Genomic DNA, 21612 nt, shown 5'->3' on the forward strand with positions numbered 1-21612 from the left:
GCCATCTAGCGGTCACATAATCTAATGACCAAATATTATGACAACTTATTCACTTCTTTTATAAATATATATATATATAATTTGACATTAATTTTTTTTTTCTCAACACCACATTGGTCATTTTCACAAGACAAATTTGTGTTGTTGGAAACTGTATTTTATATACTTAAATTTGACTTTTGCATGCTAAAAGTACTTGAGGAAGAGACGTTTTACTTGATTTGAGTCATTAAAAACTCCGACTATATTATGAAAGAGGTAGCCTATATCTGTTGTATTCACCCTAAAACCTACAGTAGGTTGATATAAAACCAAAACAACACCCATTCTTGTCTTAGGACTTTTTATTAAGCAATTTTTATAATAACAGCAAGTTCATGACATGTTATATATATATATATATATATATATATATATATATATATATATATATATATATATATATATATATATTTAAATAATTTAAAAAAATAATAATAAATATAGTTATGTAACAACTATAACATTACTCTTATGTCTTAGGACAACTTTGATTAACTTTTGATTACCTACACTAAACGTTGATTATTGAAGGTACATTTATAACTATTTATTTGTAGACTACTGTATTATCAAACCATGTTGCATACAAATGCATTCAACAGACTTGTATGACAGTGTATTGCTGTAGAGGACAAATAAAACACGAGACAGGTGTTTAGGAAGAGTTTAGTTTATTTTGTTTGACCTGCAAACTTTTCTAAACAAGACAAACTCTCAGAAAACAGACCGGAATCATTATGATGCGCGCGCTCGTGGAGATACCCCGCGGTCGTCTTCAACTGTCGTCTTCAATAGTCCTTCTTTGCTCAACAACTCATCTGAAAAACAAAGCAAAACATTACAACATTCAGACAAAGAGCAGAGAGCATAGAATCACCAAGAGGCGATACTCTAGTGCAATTTGGGAAACAACGCGCTTTTTGAATAAATTAAATAAAAACAAAGCCGCTGTTTGCCATTGCGTCAGCAATGATATCCAATGCACGAGCGACCGCTTTCACTTCAAAATGGCCGAATCTGTTGCTCTTGGTCATCCTAGGCTCTATGCATAAAGTTAAATCATAACAGTTATCATGGTTTCTATTTCAAACTATAGTAAACTAAAGTTTGAAACTATAGTTTAAAATAGAAGATGAGTGGGCCTCGCTACTCCCACCCACCATAACCCTCGCAGCGAGGTCCCACTACCGGCCCCCCGTGTTTCCCTGAGGGTCCTCGGGGGTTGTTTGTTCCCTGCCTAGGGCTCAAAGGCCGCCTCGCCTCAGGGAGTGCACGGAAAGACCGGGCGCCAGGCCGTGCCAGTATTCACTGGATGTTGCTCGGCGGCACATTTCGAGCAACAAACACGTAATATTCTTCGCGATATTGCGTTTATGTACGCAAACCGCAAGGAACTACAGCACAGACGGGCCCGGGTGAAGCATCACGAAGCGGACTTCGTGAGTTTGGCGTAGCTCCACTCGTACCGTCGGTATTGAACTCACCTTGGTCAAGTACAAACAGCTACACCGGGCGAACTGACAACGCTGTTAGAGAGCACACGAGCTTTATAGGAATGCATATGCAAATTTTTACAAGGCACACTGTTGTCAGGTCGTCATGGCGAGCGCTGAGGAGGGCTAAGCTGATTGGAGCACAGATTCTCGGGAATCTGCGTCACGGCTAGTTGCCGTCTGCTGTTGACAAAAATATCTTAAATATAATAAATATTTATTTTATGTAATTTAATGCAGTGCTTCTTGTACAATCTGAGACCCACTTTATATCGGATATCACTCAGCCAGTGGAGATCGCTGATTTTTAAAGAAAACAGACCTCAAACATGCTGATTTTTCCTTTGGCAGTTTGCTGGAAGCGCTTAACCCAGGTTACTGACAAATTAAAAGTCCTATTAGCATGCTTCAGCATATACCCTAAAATCCCAGAATGTCTTTCGAAAAAGAGTACGGGTTTAACACCGCCATCCTGGCCAAATCTACCCACTTGCCTCTGTCCATCATGGCTTCATTACTCTGTCTTCTCTCTCTGTGATGTGCGGTCTGGTGGAAAACGGCTGCTGTCGCTTCATCCAGGTGGATGCTACACTGGTGGTAGATGAGGAGATTGCTACCCCATAAATACCAAACTAGCTAAATTTAATAACAGTATTTCCCCTAAATGCTCATTTTGTACTCAATATGATGAAACACTAAAGCATTTATTTTGGGACTGTACTTACTGTAAAGTGTTTTGGGTTGACTTTTCCAATTTCATTAAAAAATTCTTATTTCCAAACTTCTGTATTTCCCCAAAAAATTGTGTTCTTTGGTTACTCTCTGAGTGTAGATCCTTCTCATTGTAAATTTATTATTGATTTATTGTTTTTTTATAGCAACATTTTACTTCCATAAATGTTAATTTTCAAAGAAACACCCTTACTTTTTATTTTCAGAAAGGACTTTGAAATTTATGTGAACTCTTTAAAAGACTCTTAACAATTACACTGCATGTAAAACACTTTCTTGGTGTAAATCATTTAAACTTGTTTAATTTGCTGGAATTCTATTTATGTAACCCTCTTTGTCTCGTTGTTCTTATTATATCTTTGTAATGTTCTTTCTTGCATTAAAAAAAGTAGATGAGGAGATTCCCCCTATGTGTAAAGCGCTTTAAGTGCCAAGAAAAGTGCTATATAAATGTAAGGAATTATTATTATTATTATAAAGCACTGTTCTACCATCATGATATAGCCAGACTAAAATGAAGATCACATTATTACGATTAGCTTAAACTACAGCGAACACTCCACTCACTGACAAACAGCCCCTTTCATAAAGATTTATTCCACAGGTCTGTCATAATCAGGCAAATATACATTAACATACAGAATATCGGCTTCTTGTGATGCGCCACACGTTAAATAACGCAATAGTTCAAGACACACGTTTGCTTTTTTTCTCTACTTAAAAGAACGATAACAATACATCATAACAAGAGCAACAACAACAACAACAATAATTCATATCATAAAGATAAGCCAAGTTGTCTTTTCTAAAATTCAATATATAGCGACTCTTTTAAGGTGCACCACATGATCGGCAGGTGACTTGTTAAAGAAACTCAACAAATGTTGCACCATGACACACACAGTGAAATAGACAGAGACTTTTTGCAAACGTTGTATATGTATATAAGTGTCTCTTTAAGGTCGTCTTCTGGCACTTACTCCAGAGCGCGTCCGGCTCGGCTGTGTTTCTAAAGTTAAAGCAGTCTGTTCTTGTTGGTTTGGCACACGTCAGGGTGGAAGCGGTGGTAGAGTAAGGCTTCTCTTCTTCTCTTTATATCCAGAAGACTCTGATATCTCATCTCACAGCACCTCTGCAGGAAAACAGCAGAAACACATGTGAGAAGATGATTTATTGAACTGTTAAAAGCTTGCCAACAACATCTATGACTGGTATTATGAAGCTGAAAATAGAGACGCTTTGCAGAATGCCAAGGCTGCTTTTTTCAGTCATTCACACTGTCCTAAAGTCAACAAACTGCAGAAATAATCAGTTTCATGCATGGAAAATAGCTTGAAGACTCTCTTAATCATCCTTTATACATTATTTTCAAGATTTTATTTTAGGTTCAGTTTAGTTCAGTTCAGTATAATGTAAATGTCACTGCTGAAAGACGAAACACTGGAAAGCAACTCCACTGGTGACCAGATTTAATCCATATATGATCTAACATACAGCTGAAACCAGAAGTTTACATACACTCTAAAAAAAGAAACACAATCATTTAAATAACGTCTGATGTTAAATGATACTAAACGTTTACTATTTTAAGTCTGTTAGGATAACCTAAATGATTTACATTTGCTAAATGCCAGAATAAAGAGAGAATTTTTTATTGAGAATTTTTATTAATTTCTAGACAGTCAAAAGTTTACACACATTTCCTTGGTGATTGTTTAGCTTTGCTTTTAAACTGTTTAACTTTGGTCAAATGTTTTGGGTATCCTTCCACAAGCTTCTCACAATAGTTTGCTGGAATTTTGGCCCATTCCTCCTGACAGAATTGGTGTAACTGAGTCAGATTTGTTGGTTGTCTTGCTCGCACAAGCTTTTTCAACTCTGCCCTCAAATTTTCTACAGGATTGAGATCAGGGCTTTGTGATGGCCACTCCAAAACATTCACTCTGTTGTCCTTAAAGCACATTTGAACTAATTTGTCAGTATGCTTAGGGTCATGGTCTGTTTGGAAGAGCCATTTGTGGCCAAGTTTTAATTTCCTGGCTGATGTCTTGAGATGTTGCTTCAGTATTTCTACATAATGTTTTTTCTTCATGATGCCATCTATGCTGTGAAGTGGACCAGTCCCTCCTGCAGCCAAACAGTCCCACAACATGATGCTGCCGCCCCCATACTTCACAGTTAGGATGGTGTTCATAAGTGTGTAAGCTTTCCCCTTCGTCCTCCAAATGTAACACTGCTCATTATAGCCAAACAGTTCAATCTTAGCTTCATCAGAGCACAGGACATGTCTCCAGAAATTAGTCTTTTTCCCAGTGTAATTCAGCAAATTGTAACCTGGCTTTTGTGTTGATTCTGGCTTGTTGATTTTTTCATGTTGTCACACAAGGAAGCAGTGTGTGTTTGAGGTTTTCCTTCAATACTATTCTACAGTTGTGCCTCCAATTAACTCAAATGTTGTCAATTAGCCAATCAGAAACTTCTAAAAGCTTGACATCATCATCTGAGCTTTTTCAGAGGCAGAATAATCTTACTGTATGTAAACTTGACTTTTAAGAAAGGTTATAACAATTTATCAAAAATATTTCTCTCATTATTTTGCTATTAAGCAGAACAGAAACAAATTTGATCATCCTAACTTACCTAAAAAATAAGTTTAGTCTCATTAAAAAAAAAATAATAATTATGTGCCTCTTTATAAAGTGTATGTAAACGTCTGGTTTCAACTGTACGTAATCGAACAAAATCTGATTCTACCTGCCACATGTTGAGGTTTCATAGGCCCCGCCTTCATCATGAACGGTTCTCCTCCCTCGAAGGCCATGATTGGGTCAGCCGGTTGACTCTGCCCACTGTTCCCACTGTGATTGGACAGCTTGATTATCTCCTCAAAGTCTGCTGCGTCTCCATTGGAGGACAGTCCATTCTGATGCTTAGTGGGCGGAGCTCCGTTAATGACCGGTGCTGCGTCCCAGGACAGAGAGCTGAAGAAGACACACAAGCGGGAAAATAAGCAAAACATAATTCATGCAGCTTCATTTCACTTTCAATTCATGCAGCGTCTCGATTACTTCATTGGTGATTGGTTTGTCGCACCAGTTTGAAGAGCTTCTGACGGATTTTTCTGTATTACTGCAAGACGAGAGGAAAACAACATTGTATTTTTTATTTTAACCCTACTTACATGATATTAATGAAAGAGTGATTTTTATATATTCACAGTCCTATAAATAGATTTTTACCGCTGTCAGTGACTCTGCCATTCACTTGAGTTGAAGTTTTAACATCTTTCTGCAAAGAAATGAATAAACCAGGTTAATTTTCTTTTATTGAGTGTGTTTAAGATGAATTTATGAAACACACACACATCTCACCTGTGCTCCTGCGTCACTCTTACGAGTCCTCTTCATGATTTCTTCCAGACGCTAAAAATGTAAACACAAACGTTAAACCAACAGTACTGAACTAAAATCTCAAATACAATTGAAGACAAAATTTTAAGCCCTCCTGTGAAATTTAAATCGTTTAAACATATTTCCCAAGTGCTATATTTAACAATTTTTAAAAATTCATTCATTCATTTTCTTTCAGTTTAGTCCCTTTATTTATCATGGGCCACCACAACAGTATGAACCGCCAACTTATCCAGCATATGTTTTACACAGCGGAAGCCCTTCCAGCTGCAAAGCAGTACTGGGAAACATCCATAGACACTCATTCACACACACTAAGAACATGCAAACTCCACACAGAAATGCCAAATGACCCAGACAGGACTCGAACCAGCGACCTTCTTTCTTTGAGGCGACAGCGTGGGATTAATTTCCGGATAAAGCATGGGAGCGGTCGGTAACTGGTGTAATTTGAATGGGAGCGGGCGGTCTAACAATATCACTCCCGAGCGAGCGAGCACGCCTATGTGTGTGTGTGAATGAGAGAGCGTGATGCTGTGTTTAGCTTGATTGGTGGACTTTTATTTTACCTTCTTTCTTTCCAAGCATTCCAGCTCCTCCTTCTGGAAGTGTTTCTCTCGTTCGATCCTCTGTTTCTCTGCTTTCTCTCGGGCTTTGGATTCAGCCTCTTCTCGCTGCCAAAGACACATAAAACCACATCATACATTAATTTATTACACATCTCTAAAATACCTAAAAGTCTAGTGCCATGTCACATATGGGACCCCACGTTTGGCTGGTTAGTGTGGTCCAATAATGTCCTTTCACCATGTCCAGTCAGCTGCTTTAATCAGCTTTATCAGTGGTTATCAGCTGATAGATATGGGCCAGTAGGGGCCTTCCGTTCAGTAAATGTCACTCAGAAGGCTGTTATCGCCCATTCACATTGTTAATCAGCTATACTAATAGAGAAGAGTCCAGATCTGTTTTACATTACTGTGACGGTTAAGGTAGGGGTAGGCATTAATGAGTTATAATTAATGTGAAATTTAATAAATAATATTAATAATTCTAGTTAACTTCCGGCTGCAGCCGTATGCGATCTATAGCTGATTAACCATGTGGATGGATGATAACAGCCTTCAAATGATCTTCTTTTGCGTTCCAGCAGAAGAAAGTGAAGTCTGAGTAAAGGTTGACAGAACTTAGTTTTGGGTGGACTATCTCTTGACAATGGCTTCCAATATGATCATCATAGTAAAAGCTTAGAGATTATAGACACACATTCTTCTCCGGCTGTTATTAAGACTGCTGGCAGCTGCTAACACAAAAATAGTCATCTACTATAGGGCCCATGGAAAGTTTCTGGAGCAATGAGTGTCTCAGAGAAAACTAGTAAAGTCAATACACACACACACATACCCTCACTGGCCACTTTATTAGGTACACCTGTTCAACTGCTCGTTAACAAAGTGAACGCTATGAAGATTGGAAAAACGTTCCCTGGTCTAATAAGTCTTTATTTCTGCTGCGACATTCAGATGGCCGGGTCAGAATTTGGCGACAACAACACAAAGCAGGGATCCATCCTGCCTTGTATCAACGGTTCAGGCTGGTTGTGGTGGTCCATTCCTTAATAACAACAGTGTTAGCAACAGCGATAACACACCATGTCGTAAAGCGTGAATCATCTTAGACTGGTTTCTTGAACATGACAATGAGTTCACTGTACTCAAAATGGCCTTCACAGTCACCAGATCTCAATCCAATAGAGCACCTTTGGGATGTGGTGAACCGGGAGATTCACATCATGGATGTGCAGCCGACAAATCTGCAGCAGCTGTGTGACGCTATCATGTCAATATGGCGCAAAATCTCTGAGGAATATTTCCAGTACCTTGTTGAATCTATGCCATGAAGGATTAAGGCAGTTCTGAAAGCAAATAAATAAGGTGTACCTAATAAAGTGGCCGGTGAGTGTAAACAAGACGAAAACATATTATTTGGTTTTTTTCCTGCTGTTAAAAAAAAAAAAAAAAAACACCAAAGTGACCCGAACTCCAACATGGGAGAGTTAAATGAACGAGAAAATTTGGCCAATTGAAACTCGATTCTGTCCTTCAATTGGCTTGAACTCTGGATCGCTGTAATGTAATCAGTGTGTCAATGAGACCGTCCGGAGTGAATGAAGGATCGCCACACAGCACGACTCTGCAATCCTGCCTGTCACACCAGCAAACTGTTTACATTCCCAAACTGATCTAGAGGGTAACTACATCAAGACATTCAATTCACATTCAGCAAATATTCGTTTTGATGTCAGACAGTCCATATTATTTGACTAGACATTTCTCAATATTCAGCTTAAAGTGACATTTAAAGGGTTAACTAGGTTATTCAGGCAAGTTAGGGTAAATAGGCAAGTCATTGTATAACAGTGGTCTGTTCTGTAGACTATACAAAAAATATTGCTTAAGAGGGCTAATAACATTGACCTTAAAATGGTTTGAAAAAAATTAAAAACTGTTTTTCTTCTCGCTATATATATATATATATATATATATAAACAGTCATTTCTCAGTTGTCTTTACACCTTGCACTGGCTTTTGGGAAATTGTTCAATGAGGCTTTATAGCCAGATTTATACTGACACAACATACTGTACTGCTGGATGGGAATTTAAAGGTCAAAGATTAAAGGCAAACATGAACTTTGCATCCAGAGCCTCATCAGCCAGTTCAGTTCAGACTTTGGGATCAAATAAAAATAAAAATCAGCATTATTTATGGGCTTTTAATATTCTTCATTTTAAAACTGATTGCTTATTCAAGTTAAGCCTTTCATCTAATATTTAATGTTCACTTTTTATTTTAATTGTAGTTTACTGCAGGTATTAGTAATCTTGCTAGGTTTTCTTACAATTTATGTTTAATATTGAATTATGTTTTTTTATTATATATTTAAATAAGTCAATCAATAAGTCGATCATGATTTCATAATATGGGTTTACGATCTACCTAAAATCTTATACAAATGCACTATTGGCTATTTCAGTACTTATATATTAATTTAAGTATATGTCTTAAACTCAAACATTTCTCACCTTTCTAAGACAAATCTGACGAGAAACACCTGAGGGAAAAACCTGAGGCAAGACTTGAAGCTCTAAAAGATAATATTCATCAAATGAAATGCAAGCGGAGAGCAGTTTTTGTGGACTCTCTCTGTCACTCATTAGTATCCTGTTCTCTCCTGTCATGCCAAAATTAATATAAGCTCATCTGGCAGCGTCCACTCCAGCCATAACTCACCTTATATCTGTTATCAAGCATCTAAAAATACAGCTCCTGAGATGAAGAGCATCTGACAGTCAGGGCTAATGATGAAACTTCTGCTCAGACAATGATCTGAGGACAGCAGCGATGTTTACGAGCGAGCTAAATGCTGCATTGTGTAACTATAGTACACAGACGGCACTGTTACTTCATATGTGCTTAAATATCTCTCTGAAATAACGCAAACACTCTCAAAGTGCGTAAAAGAGTTTCAAGAGTTGAGCATGATACGACGTGAATACTAGTTAGCGTCCATAGATATATACGTTAAATGTCGCCTACCCTAATGTTGTCTTATGGACGGAATGCGTCAACAGATCCGCCATTTTAGTACAGGGTAACGCTCCTTTGAAATGAACGCTCCTTTTAAACGAGCGCCATCTAGCGGTCACATAATCTAATGACTAAATATTATGACAACTTATTCAACTTCTTTTATATATATATATATATATATATATATATATATATATATATATATATATATATATATATATATATATATATATATATATATATATAAATATATATATATATATAATTTGACATAATTTTTTTTTTTCTCAACACCACATTGGTCATTTTCACAAGACAAATTTGTGTTGTTGGAAACTGTATTTTATATACTTAAATTTGACTTTTGCATGCTAAAAGTACTTGAGGAAGAGACGTTTTACTTGATTTGAGTCATTAAAAACTCCGACTATATTATGAAAGAGGTAGCCTATATCTGCTGTATTCACCCTAAAACCTACAGTAGGTTGATATAAAACCAAAACAACACCCACTCTTGTCTTAGGACTTTTTATTAAGCAATTTTTATAATAACAGCAAGTTCATGACATGTTATATATATATATATATATATATATATATATATATATATATATATATATATAATCTGCTGGTTTTAAACAAACAAAATAATAATAAATATAGTTATGTAACAACTATAACATTACTCTTATGTCTTAGGACAACTTTGATTAACTTTTGATTACCTACACTAAACGTTGATTATTGAAGGTACATTTATAATTATTTATTTGTAGACTACTGTATTATCAAACCATGTTGCATACAAATGCATTCAACAGACTTGTATGACAGTGTATTGCTGTAGATGACAAATAAAACACGAGACAGATGTTTAGGAAGAGTATAGTTTATTTTGTTTGACCTGCAAACTTTTCTAAACAAGACAAACTCTCAGAAAACACACCGGAATCATTATGATGCGCGCGCTCGTGGAGATACCCCGCGGTCGTCTTCAACTGTTGTCTTCAATAGTCCATCTTTGCTCAAAAACTCATCTGAAAAACAAAGCAAAACATTACAACATTCAGACAAAGAGCAGAGAGCATAGAATCACCAAGAGGCGATACTCTAGTGCAATTTGGGAAACAACGCGCTTTTTAAATAAATTAAATAAAAACAAAGCCGCTGTTTGCCATTGCGTCAGCAATGATATCCAATGCACGAGCGATCGCTTTCACTTTAAAATGGCCGAATCTGTTGCTCTTGGTCATCCTAGGCTCTTTGCATAAAGTTAAATCATAACAGTTATCATGGTTTCTATTTCAAACTATAGTAAACTAAAGTTTGAAACTATAGTTTAAAATAGAAGATGAGTGGGCCTCGCTACTCCCACCCACCATAACCCTCGCAGCGAGGTCCCACTACCGGCCCCCCGTGTTTCCCTGAGGGTCCTCGGGGGTTGTTTGTTCCCTGCCTAGGGCTCAAAGGCCGCCTCGCCCCAGGGAGTGCACGGAAAGACCGGGCGCCAGGCCGTGCCAGTATTCACTGGATGTTGCTCGGCGGCACATTTCGAGCAACAAACACGTAATATTCTTCGCGATATTGCGTTTATGTACGCAAACCGCAAGGAACTACAGCACAGACGGGCCCGGGTGAAGCATCACGAAGCGGACTTCGTGAGTTTGGCTTAGCTCCACTCGTACCGTCGGTATTGAACTCACCTTGGTCAAGTACAAACAGCTACACCGGGCGAACTGACAACGCTGAGTGAGAGCACACGAGCTTTATAGGAATGCATATGCAAATTTTTACAAGGCACACTGTTGTCTCGTCGTCATGGCGAGCGCTGAGGAGGGCTCATCTGATTGGAGCACAGATTCTCGGGAATTTGCGTCACGGCTAGTTGCCGTCTGCTGTTGACAAAAATATCTTAAATATAATAAATATATATTTTTACATTTTTGGTGCTCTGTAATATTCTAGGATGCAGTAGAATATGGAGACAGATGAATATAATTGGATATATGCCGAGCTAGTGTTGTTCCCATACTTATAAACTTCCGGTGACCGGTTGTTGTGAGTTTTTTCCATTTTATACGGTTCCTTATACAGCATTTATGTTGTGATGCAATTAAAATACATTCAGTTAAATAAACTTTGGCATTCATTCAATTGTTCAAGCGTAAAACGAGACAAAAGACCATTTACTCGCACTCGCCCGTCAGAATCGGCAGACTAGCGCAGACGCTCTATTGAATACAATGAGGTAAAATAAATGCTCATATTATAAAGACATGGCGGGGGAAATGTAATGTAATGCAGTGCTTCTTGTACAATCTGAGACCCACTTTATATCGGATATCACTCAGCCAGTGGAGATCGCTGATTTTTAAAGAAAACAGACCTCAAACATGCTGATTTTTCCTTTGGCAGTTAGCTGGAAGCGCTTAACCCAGGTTACTGACAAATTAAAAGTCCTATTAGCATGCTTCAGCATATACCCTAAAATCCCAGAATATCTTTCGAAAAAGAGTACGGGTTTAACCCCGGCACCCTGGCCAAATCTACCCACTGGCCTCTGTCCATCATGGCTTTAATACTCTGTCTCCTCTCTCTGTGATGTGCGGTCTGGTAGAAAACGGCTGCTGTCGCTTCATCCAGGTGGATGCTACACTGATGGTAGATGAGGAGATTGCTACCCAATAAATACCAAACTAGCTAAATTTAATAACATTATTTCCCCTAAATGCTAATTTTGTACTCAATATGATGAAACACTAAAGCATTTATTTTGGGAGTGTACTTACTGTAAAGTGTTTTGGGTTGACTTTTCCAGTTTCATTAAAAAATTCTTATTTCCAAACTTCTGTATTTCCCCAAAAAATTGTGTTCTTTGGTTACCCTCTGAGTGTAGATCCTTCTCATTGTAAATTTATTATTGATTTATAGCAAAGTTTTACTTCCATAAATGTTAATTTTCAAAGAAACACCCTTACTTTTTATTTCAGAAAGGACTTTGAAATTTACGTGAACTCTTTAAAAGACTCTAACAATTACACTGCATGTAAAACGATTTCTTGGTGTAAATCATTTAATCTTGTTTAATTTGCTGGAATTCTATTTATGTAACCCTCTTTGTCTCGTTGTTCTTATTATATCTTTGTAATGTTATTTCTTGCATTAAAAAAAAGTAGATGAGGAGATTCCCCCTATGTGTAAAGCGCTTTAAGTGCCAAGAAAAGCGCTATATAAATGTAAGGAATTATTATTATTATTATAAAGCACTGTTCTACCATCATGATATAGCCAGACTAAAATGAAGATCACATTATTATGATTAGCTTAAACTACAGCGAACACTCCACTCACTGACAAACAGCCCCTTTCATAAAGATTTATTCCACAGGTCTGTCATAATCAGGCAAATATACATTAACATACAGAATATCGGCCTCTTGTGATGCGCCACACGTTAAATAACGCAATAGTTCAAGACACACGTTTGCTTTTTTTCTCTACTTAAAAGAACGATAACAATACATCATAACAAGAGCAACAACAACAACAACAACAATAATTCATATCATAAAGATAAGCCAAGTTGTCTTTTCTAAAATTCAATATATAGCGACTCTTTTAAGGTGCACCACATGATCGGCAGGTGACTTGTTAAAGAAACTCAACAAATGTTGCACCATGACACACACAGTGAAATAGACAGAGACTTTTTGCAAACGTTGTATATGTATATAAGTGTCTCTTTAAGGTCGTCTTCTGGCACTTTCTCCAGAGCGCGTCCGGCTCGGCTGTGTTTCTAAAGTTAAAGCAGTCTGTTTTTGTTGGTTTGGCACACGTCAGGGTGGAAGCGGTGGTAGAGTAAGGCTTCTCTTCTTCTCTTTATATCCAGAAGACTCTGATATCTCATCTCACAGCACCTCTGCAGGAAAACAGCAGAAACACATGTGAGAAGATGATTTATTGAACTATTAAAAGCTTGCCAACAACATCTATGACTGGTATTATGAAGCTGAAAATAGAGACGCTTTGCAGAATGCCAAGGCTGCTTTTTTCAGTCATTCACACTGTCCTAAAGTCAACAAACAGCAGAAATCATCAGTTTCATGCATGGAAAACAGCTTGGAGACTCTCTTAATCATCCTTTATACATTATTTTCAAGATTTTATTTTAGGTTCAGTTTAGTTCAGTTCAGTATAATGTAAATGTCACTGCTGAAAGACGAAACACTGGAAAGCAACTCCACTGGTGACCAGATTTAATCCATATATGATCTAACATACAGCTGAAACCAGAAGTTTACATACACTCTAAAAAAAGAAACATAATCATTTAAAATAATGTCTGATGTTAAATGATACTAAACGTTTACTATTTTAAGTCTGTTAGGATAACCTAAATGATTTACATTTGCTAAATGCCAGAATAAAGAGAGACGTTTTTATTGAGAATTTTCTATTAATTTCTAGACAGTCAAAAGTTTAAACACATTTCCTTGGTGTTTGTTTAGCTTTGCTTTTAAACTGTTTAACTTTGGTCAAATGTTTTGGGTATCCTTCCACAAGCTTCACAATAGTTTGCTGGAATTTTGGCCCATTCCTCCTGACAGAATTGGTGGAACTGAGTCAGATTTGTTGGCTGTCTTGCTCTCACAAGCTTTTTCAACTCTGCCCTCAAATTTTCTATAGGATTGACATCAGGGCTTTGTGATGGCCACTCCAAAACATTCACTCTGTTGTCCTTTAAGCACATTTGAACTAATGCTTAGGGCAGTATGCTTAGGGTCATGGTCTGTTTGGAAGACCCATTTGTGGCCAAGTTTTCATTTCCTGGCTGATGTCTTGAGATGTTGCTTCAGTATTCCTACATAATGTTCTTTCTTCATGATGTCATCTATGCTGTGAAGTGGACCAGTCCCTCCTGCAGCCAAACAGCCCCACAACATGATGCTGCCGCCCCCATACTTCACAGTTAGGATGGTGTTCATGAGTGTGTAAGCTTTCCCCTTCGTCCTCCAGATGTAACACTGCTCATTATAGCCAAACAGTTCAATCTTAGTTCCATCAGACCACAGGACATGTCTCCAATATTAGTCTTTTTCCCAGTGTAATTTAGCAAATTGTAATCTGGCTTTGTTGTTGATTCTGGCTAGTTGATTTTCCCATGTTGACACACAAGGAAGCAGTGTGTGTTTGAGGTTTTCCTTCAATACTATTCTACAGTTGTGCCTCCAATTAACTCAAATGTTGTCAATTAGCCAATCAGAAACTTCCAAAAGCTTGACATCATCATCTGAGCTTTTTCAGAGGCAGAATAATCTTACTGTATGTACACTTGACTTCCAAGAAAGGTTATAACAATTTCTCTTATAATATCTCTCTCATTATTTTGCTATTAAGCAGAACAGACACAAATTTGATCATCCTAACTTACCTAAAAATAAGTTTAGTCTCATTTAAAAAAAAAAAATAATTATGTGCCTCTTTATAAAGTGTATGTAAACGTCTGGTTTCAACTGTACGTAATCGAACACAATCTGATTCTACCTGCCACATGTTGAGGTTTCATAGGCCCCGCCTTCATCATGAACGGTTCTCCTCCCTCGAAGGCCATGATTGGGTCAGCCGGTTGACTCTGCCCACTGTTCCCACTGTGATTGGACAGCTTGATTATCTCCTCAAAGTCTGCTGCGTCTCCATTGGAGGACAGTCCATTCTGATGCTTAGTGGGCGGAGCTCCGTTAATGACCGGTGCTGCGTCCCAGGACACAGAGCTGAGGAAGACACACAAGCGGGAAAATAAGCAAAACATAATTCATGCAGCTTCATTTCAATTTCAGTTCATGCAGCGTCTCGATTACCTCATTGGTGATTGGTTTGTCGCACCACTATGAAGAGCTTCTGACGGATTTTTCTGTATTACTGCAAGACGAGAGGAAAACAATATTGTATTTTTTATTTTAACCCTACTTACATGATATTAATACAAGAGTGATTTTTATATATTCACAGTACTATAAATAGATTTTTACCGCTGTCAGTGACTCTGCCATTCACTTGAGTTGAAGTTTTAACATCTTTCTGCAAAGAAATGAATAAACCAGGTTAATTTTCTTTTATTGAGTGTGTTTAAGATGAATTTATGAAACACACACACATCTCACCTGTGCTCCTGCGTCACTCTTACGAGTCCTCTTCATGATTTCTTCCAGACGCTAAAAATGTAAACACAAACGTTAAACCAACAGTACTGAACTAAAATCTCAAATACAATTGAAGACAAAATTTTAAGCCCTCCTGTGAAAATTAAATCGTTTAAAATATTTCCCAAGTGCTATATTTAACAATTTTTAAAAATTCATTCATTCATTTTCCTTCAGTTTAGTCCCTTTATTTATCAGGGGTCACCACAACAGAATGAACCGCCAACTTATCCAGCATATGTTTTACACAGCGGATGCCCTTCCAGCTGCAAAGCAGTACTGGGAAATATCCATAGACACTCATTCACACACACTAAGAACATGCAAACTCCACACAGAAATGCCAAATGACCCAGCCGGGACTCGAACCAGCGACCTTCTTTCTTTGAGGCGACAGTGCTAACCACTGAGCCACCGTAATGCCAGATTAGAGGTCTGCGGGACCCGACCAGATTTCTTGCAGTGTGGGATTAATTTCCGGATAAAGCATGGGAGCGGTCGGTAACTGGTGTAATCTGAATGGGAGCCGGCGGTCTAACAATATCACTCCCGAGCGAGCGAGCACGCCTATGTGTGTGTGTGTATGAGAGAGCGTGATGCTGTGTTTAGCTTGATTGGTGGACTTTTATTTTACCTTCTTTCTTTCCAAGCATTCCAGCTCCTCCTTCTGGAAGTGTTTCTCTCGTTCGATCCCCTGTTTCTCTGCTTCCTCTCGGGCTTTGGATTCAGCCTCTTCTCGCTGCCAAAGACACATAAAACCACATCATACATTCATTTATTACACATCTCTAAAATACCTAAAAGTCTAGTGCCATGTCACATATGGGACCCCACGTTTGGCTGGTTAGTGTGGTCCAATAATGTCCTTTCACCATGTCCAGTCAGCTGCTTTAATCAGCTTTATCAGTGGTTATCAGCTGATAGATATGGGCCAGTAGGGGCCTTCCGTTCAGTAAATGTCACTCAGAAGGCTGTTATCGCCCATTCACATTGTTAATCAGCTATACTAATAGAGAAGAGTCCAGATCTGTTTTACATTACTGTGACGGTTAAGGTAGGGGTAGGCATTAATGAGTTATAATTAATGTGAAATTTAATAAATAATATTAATAATTCTAGTTAACTTCCGGCTGCAGCCGTATGTGATCTATAGCTGATTAACCATGTGGATGGATGATAACAGCCTTCAAATGATCTTCTTTTGCGTTCCAGCAGAAGAAAGTGAAGTCTGAGTAAAGGTTGACAGAACTTAGTTTTGGGTGGACTATCTCTTGACAATGGCTTCCAATATGATCATCATAGTAAAAGCTTAGAGATTATAGACACACATTCTTCTCCGGCTGTTATTAAGACTGCTGGCAGCTGCTAACACAAAAATAGTCATCTACTATAGGGCCCATGGAAAGTTTCTGGAGCAATGAGTGTCTCAGAGAAAACTAGTAAAGTCAATACACACACATACACTCACCGGCCACTTTATTAGGTACACCTGTTCAACTGCTCGTTAACGAAGCGAACGTTAAGAAGATTGGAAAAACGTTCCCTGGTCTAATAAGTCTTTATTTCTGCTGCGACACTCGGATGGCCGGGTCAGAATTTGGCGACAACAACACGAAAGCAGGGATCCATCCTGCCTTGTATCAACGGTTCAGGCTGGTTGTGGTGGTCCATTCCTTTATAACAACAGTGCTGACAACAGCGATAACACACCATGTCATAAAGCGTGAATCATCTCAGACTGGTTTCTTAAACATGACAATGAGTTCACTGTACTCAAATTGGCCTTCACAGTCACCAGAACTCAATCCAATAGAGCACCTTTGGGATGTGGTGAACCGGGAGATTCACATCATGGATGTGCAGCCGACAAATCTGCAGCAGCTGTGTGATGTTATCATGTCAATATGGCGCAAAATCTCTGAGGAATATTTCCAGTACCTTGTTGTATCTATGCCATGAAGGATTAAGGCAGTTCTGAAAGCAAATAAATAAGGTGTACCTAATAAAGTGGCCGGTGAGTGTAAACAAGGCGAAAAAATATTGTTTGGTTGTTTTCCTGCTGTTAAAAAAACCAAAACACCAAAGTGACCCGAAAGCCAACATGGGAGAGTTAAATGACCGAGAAAATTTGGCCAATTGAAACTCGATTCTGTCCTTCAATTGGCTTGAACTCTGGATCGCTGTAATGTAATCAGTGTGTCAATGAGACCGTCCGGAGTGAATGAAGGATCGCCACACAGCACGACTCTGCAATCCTGCCTGTCACACCAGCAAACTGTTTACATTCCCGAACTGATCTAGAGGGTAACTACATCAAGACATTCAATTCACATTCAGCAAATATTCGTTTTGATGTCAGACAGTCCATATTATTTGACTAGACATTTCTCAATATTCAGCTTAAAGTGACATTTAAAGGGTTAACTAGGTTATTCAGGCAAGTTAGGGTAATTAGGCAAGTCATTGTATAACAGTGGTCTGTTCTGTAGAATATACAAAAAATATTGCTTAAGAGGGCTAATAACATTGACCTTAAAATGGTTTGAAAAAAATTAAAAACTGTTTTTCTTCTCGCTATATATATATATATATATATATATATATATATATATATATATATATATATATATATATATATATATATATATATATATATATATATATATATAAACAGTCATTTCTCAGTTGTCTTTACACCTTGCACTGGCTTTTGGGAAATTGTTCAATGAGGCTTTATAGCCAGATTTATACTGACACAACATACTGTACTGCTGGATGGGAATTTAAAGGTCAAAGATTAAAGGCAAACATGAACTTTGCATCCAGAGCCTCATCAGCCAGTTCAGTTCAGACTTTGGGATCAAATAAAAATAAAAATCAGCATTATTTATGGGCTTTTAATATTCTTCATTTTAAAACTGATTGCTTATTCAAGTTAAGCCTTTCATCTAATATTTAATGTTCACTTTTTATTTTAATTGTAGTTTACTGCAGGTATTAGTAATCTTGCTAGGTTTTCTTACAATTTATGTTTAATATTGAATTATGTTTTTTTATTATATATTTAAATAAGTCAATCAATAAGTCGATCATGATTTCATAATATGGGTTTACGATCTACCTAAAATCTTATACAAATGCACTATTGGCTATTTCAGTACTTATATGTTAATTTAAGTATATGTCTTAAACTCAAACATTTCTCACCTTTCTAAGACAAATCTGACGAGAAACACCTGAGGCAAGACTTGAAGCTCTAAAAGATAATATTCATCACATGAAATGCAATCGGAGAGCAGTTTTTGTGGACTCTCTCTGTCACTCATTAGTATCCTGTTCGCTCCTGTCATGCCAAAATTAATATAAGCCCGTCTGGCAGCGTCCACTCCAGCCATAACTCACCTTATATCTGTTATCAAGCATCTAAAAATACAGCTCCTGAGATGAAGAGCATCTGACAGTCAGGGCTGATGATGAAACTTCTGCTCAGACAATGATCTGAGGACAGCAGCGATGTTTACGAGCGAGCTAAATGCTGCATTGTGTAGCTATAGTACACAGACGGCACTGTTACTTCATATGTGCTTAAATACCTCTCTGAAATAACGCAAACACTCTCAAAGTGCGTAAAAGAGTATTAAGAGTTGAGCATGATACGACGTGAATACTAGTTATAGCGTCCATAGATATATACGTTAAATGTCGTCTACCCTAATGTTGTCTTATGGACGGAATGCGTCAACAGATCCGCCATTTTAGTACAGGGTAACGCTCCTTTGAAATGAACGCTTCTTTTAAACGAGCGCCATCTAGCGGTCACATAATCTAATGACCAAATATTATGACAACTTATTCACTTCTTTTATAAATATATATATATATATAATTTGACATTATTTTTTTTTTTCTCAACACCACATTGGTCATTTTCACAAGACAAATTTGTGTTGTTGGAAACTGTATTTTATATACTTAAATTTGACTTTTGCATGCTAAAAGTACTTGAGGAAGAGACGTTTTACTTGATTTGAGTCATTAAAAACTCCGACTATATTATGAAAGAGGTAGCCTATATCTGCTGTATTCACCCTAAAACCTACAGTAGGTTGATATAAAACCAAAACAACACCCATTCTTGTCTTAGGACTTTTTATTAAGCAATTTTTATAATAACAGCAAGTTCATGACATGTTATATATATATTTAAATAATCTGCTGGTTTTAAACAAACAAAATAATAATAAATATAGTTATGTAACAACTATAACATTACTCTTATGTCTTAGGACAACTTTGATTAACTTTTGATTACCTACACTAAACGTTGATTATTGAAGGTACATTTATAATTATTTATTTGTAGACTACTGTATTATCAAACCATGTTGCATACAAATGCATTCAACAGACTTGTATGACAGTGTATTGCTGTAGAGGACAAATAAAACACGAGACAGGTGTTTAGGAAGAGTTTAGTTTATTTTGTTTGACCTGCAAACTTTTCTAAACAAGACAAACTCTCAGAAAACACACCGGAAACATTATGATGCGCACGCTCGTGGAGATACCCCGCGGTCGTCTTCAACTGTTGTCTTCAATAGTCCTTCTTTGCTCAACAACTCATCTGAAAAACAAAGCAAAACATTACAACATTCAGACAAAGAGCAGAGAGCATAGAATCACCAAGAGGCGATACTCTAGTGCAATTTGGGAAACAACGCGCTTTTTGAATAAATTAAATAAAAACAAAGCCGCTGTTTGCCATTGCGTCAGCAATGATATCCAATGCACGAGCGATCGCTTTCACTTCAAAATGGCGGAATCTGTTGCTCTTGGTCATCCTAGGCTCTTTGCATAGTTAAATCATAAGTTATCATGGTTTCTATTTCAAACTATAGTAAACTAAAGTTTGAAACTATAGTTTAAAATAGAAGATGAGTGGGCCTCGCTACTCCCACCCACCATAACCCTCGCAGCGAGGTCCCACTACCGGCCCCCCGTGTTTCCCTGAGGGTCCTCGGGGGTTGTTTGTTCCCTGCCTAGGGCTCAAAGGCCGCCTCGCCCCAGGGAGTGCACGGAAAGACCGGGCGCCAGGCCGTGCCAGTATTCACTGGATGTTGCTCGGCGGCACATTTCGAGCAACAAACACGTAATATTCTTCGCGATATTGCGTTTATGTACGCAAACCGCAAGGAACTACAGCACAGACGGGCCCGGGTGAAGCATCACGAAGCGGACTTCGTGAGTTTGGCGTAGCTCCACTCGTACCGTCGGTATTGAACTCACCTTGGTCAAGTACAAACAGCTACACCGGGCGAACTGACAACGCTGACTGAGAGCACACGAGCTTTATAGGAATGCATATGCAAATTTTTACAAGGCACACTGTTGTCTCGTCGTCATGGCGAGCGCTGAGGAGGGCTCATCTGATTGGAGCACAGATTCTCGGGAATTTGCGTCACGGCTAGTTGCCGTCTGCTGTTGACAAAAATATCTTAAATATAATAAATATATATTTTTACATTTTTGGTGCTCTGTAATATTCTGGGATGCAGTAGAATATGAAGACAGATGAATATAATTGGATATATGCCGAGCTAGTGTTGTTCCCATACTTATAAACTTCCGGTGACCGGTTGTTGTGAGTTTTTTCCATTTTATACGGTTCCTTATACAGCATTTATGTTGTGATGCAATTAAAATACATTCAGTTAAATAAACTTTGGCATTCATTCAGTTGTTCAAGCGTAAAACGAGACAAAAGACCATTTACTCGCACTCGCCCGTCAGAATCGGCAGACTAGCGCAGACGCTCTATTGAATACAATGAGGTAAAATAAATGCTCATATTATAAAGACATGGCGGGGGAAATGTAATTTAATGCAGTGCTTCTTGTACAATCTGAGACCCACTTTATATCGGATATCACTCAGCCAGTGGAGATCGCTGATTTTTAAAGAAAACAGACCTCAAACATGCTGATTTTTCCTTTGGCAGTTAGCTGGAAGCGCTTAACCCAGGTTACTGACAAATTAAAAGTCCTATTAGCATGCTTCAGCATATACCCTAAAATCCCAGAATATCTTTCGAAAAAGAGTACGGGTTTAACCCCGGCACCCTGGCCAAATCTACCCACTTGCCTCT

At 37.9% G+C, this 21612-nt stretch overlaps 2 protein-coding genes and 2 long non-coding RNA genes across 7 annotated transcripts; all 4 read right to left on the minus strand.

Moving 5' to 3' along the window:
- Positions 1 to 2845: 2845 nt before the first annotated feature.
- Positions 2846 to 9260, minus strand: si:ch73-281i18.3. Of its 2 annotated transcripts, none has more exons than XR_015516358.1 (7): positions 8968 to 9260; positions 6247 to 6351; positions 5639 to 5689; positions 5507 to 5555; positions 5361 to 5396; positions 5022 to 5248; positions 2846 to 3399 (listed from the first exon to the last, which is right to left on the minus strand). XR_015516358.1 is itself a non-coding variant. In XM_087295257.1 (7 exons), the coding sequence occupies exons 1-7, from the start codon at positions 8986 to 8988 to the stop codon at positions 3389 to 3391; spliced, it is 525 nt and encodes a 174-aa protein (XP_087151383.1). In that variant the 5' UTR covers positions 8989 to 9260; the 3' UTR covers positions 2846 to 3388. The 2 variants fall into 2 exon arrangements, 1 of the variants encoding a protein (XP_087151383.1); XM_087295257.1 differs by having other exon boundaries at positions 5336 to 5396.
- An 880-nt stretch (positions 9261 to 10140) lies between these two features.
- LOC141378985 (uncharacterized) lies at positions 10141 to 11008 on the minus strand. The gene is made up of 2 exons (XR_015516373.1): positions 10971 to 11008; positions 10141 to 10304 (listed from the first exon to the last, which is right to left on the minus strand). It is a non-coding gene; the product is annotated as an uncharacterized LOC141378985 (long non-coding RNA).
- A 1621-nt stretch (positions 11009 to 12629) lies between these two features.
- si:ch73-281i18.4 lies at positions 12630 to 19234 on the minus strand. 3 transcript variants are annotated; one of them, XM_087293836.1, is made up of 7 exons: positions 19178 to 19234; positions 16102 to 16206; positions 15429 to 15479; positions 15297 to 15345; positions 15126 to 15178; positions 14812 to 15038; positions 12630 to 13186 (listed from the first exon to the last, which is right to left on the minus strand). In XM_087293836.1, exons 4-7 carry the CDS (start codon positions 15315 to 15317, stop codon positions 13176 to 13178), a joined length of 312 nt encoding a protein of 103 aa, XP_087149962.1. In that variant the 5' UTR covers positions 15318 to 15345; positions 15429 to 15479; positions 16102 to 16206; positions 19178 to 19234; the 3' UTR covers positions 12630 to 13175. The 3 variants fall into 3 exon arrangements, with proteins under 3 accessions (XP_087149962.1, XP_087149961.1, NP_001352982.1); XM_087293835.1 differs by having other exon boundaries at positions 15126 to 15186; NM_001366053.1 differs by having other exon boundaries at positions 15126 to 15186; positions 18870 to 19224.
- Positions 19235 to 19927: 693 nt separating this feature from the next.
- Positions 19928 to 20791, minus strand: LOC137488462 (uncharacterized). Its single transcript, XR_015516365.1, has 2 exons — positions 20754 to 20791; positions 19928 to 20091 (listed from the first exon to the last, which is right to left on the minus strand). It is a non-coding gene; the product is annotated as an uncharacterized LOC137488462 (long non-coding RNA).
- Between the last annotated feature and the right edge of the window lie 821 nt (positions 20792 to 21612).

The sequence above is a fragment of the Danio rerio genome, chromosome 19 (assembly GCF_052040795.2).
Source record: "Danio rerio strain M-AB ecotype USA chromosome 19, GRCz13ab, whole genome shotgun sequence".
Lineage (NCBI taxonomy): Eukaryota > Metazoa > Chordata > Actinopteri > Cypriniformes > Danionidae > Danio > Danio rerio.

Excerpts from the sequence above, each read along its gene's own strand:
- si:ch73-281i18.3 (XM_087295257.1), bottom strand. The coding sequence starts at position 8,988 with ATGCTTGATAACAGATATAAG. Across the intron at positions 5,556-5,638 it reads AGAGTGACGCAGGAGCACAG|AAAGATGTTAAAACTTCAAC; the intron begins GTGAGATGTGTG and ends ATTTCTTTGCAG. Across the intron at positions 5,397-5,506 it reads TGGCAGAGTCACTGACAGCG|TAATACAGAAAAATCCGTCA; the intron begins GTAAAAATCTAT and ends CTCGTCTTGCAG.
- si:ch73-281i18.4 (NM_001366053.1), bottom strand. The coding sequence starts at position 18,890 with ATGCTTGATAACAGATATAAG. Across the intron at positions 16,207-18,869 it reads TGCTTGATAACAGATATAAG|CGAGAAGAGGCTGAATCCAA; the intron begins GTGAGTTATGGC and ends TGTCTTTGGCAG. Across the intron at positions 15,480-16,101 it reads AATGCTTGGAAAGAAAGAAG|CGTCTGGAAGAAATCATGAA; the intron begins GTAAAATAAAAG and ends TTACATTTTTAG.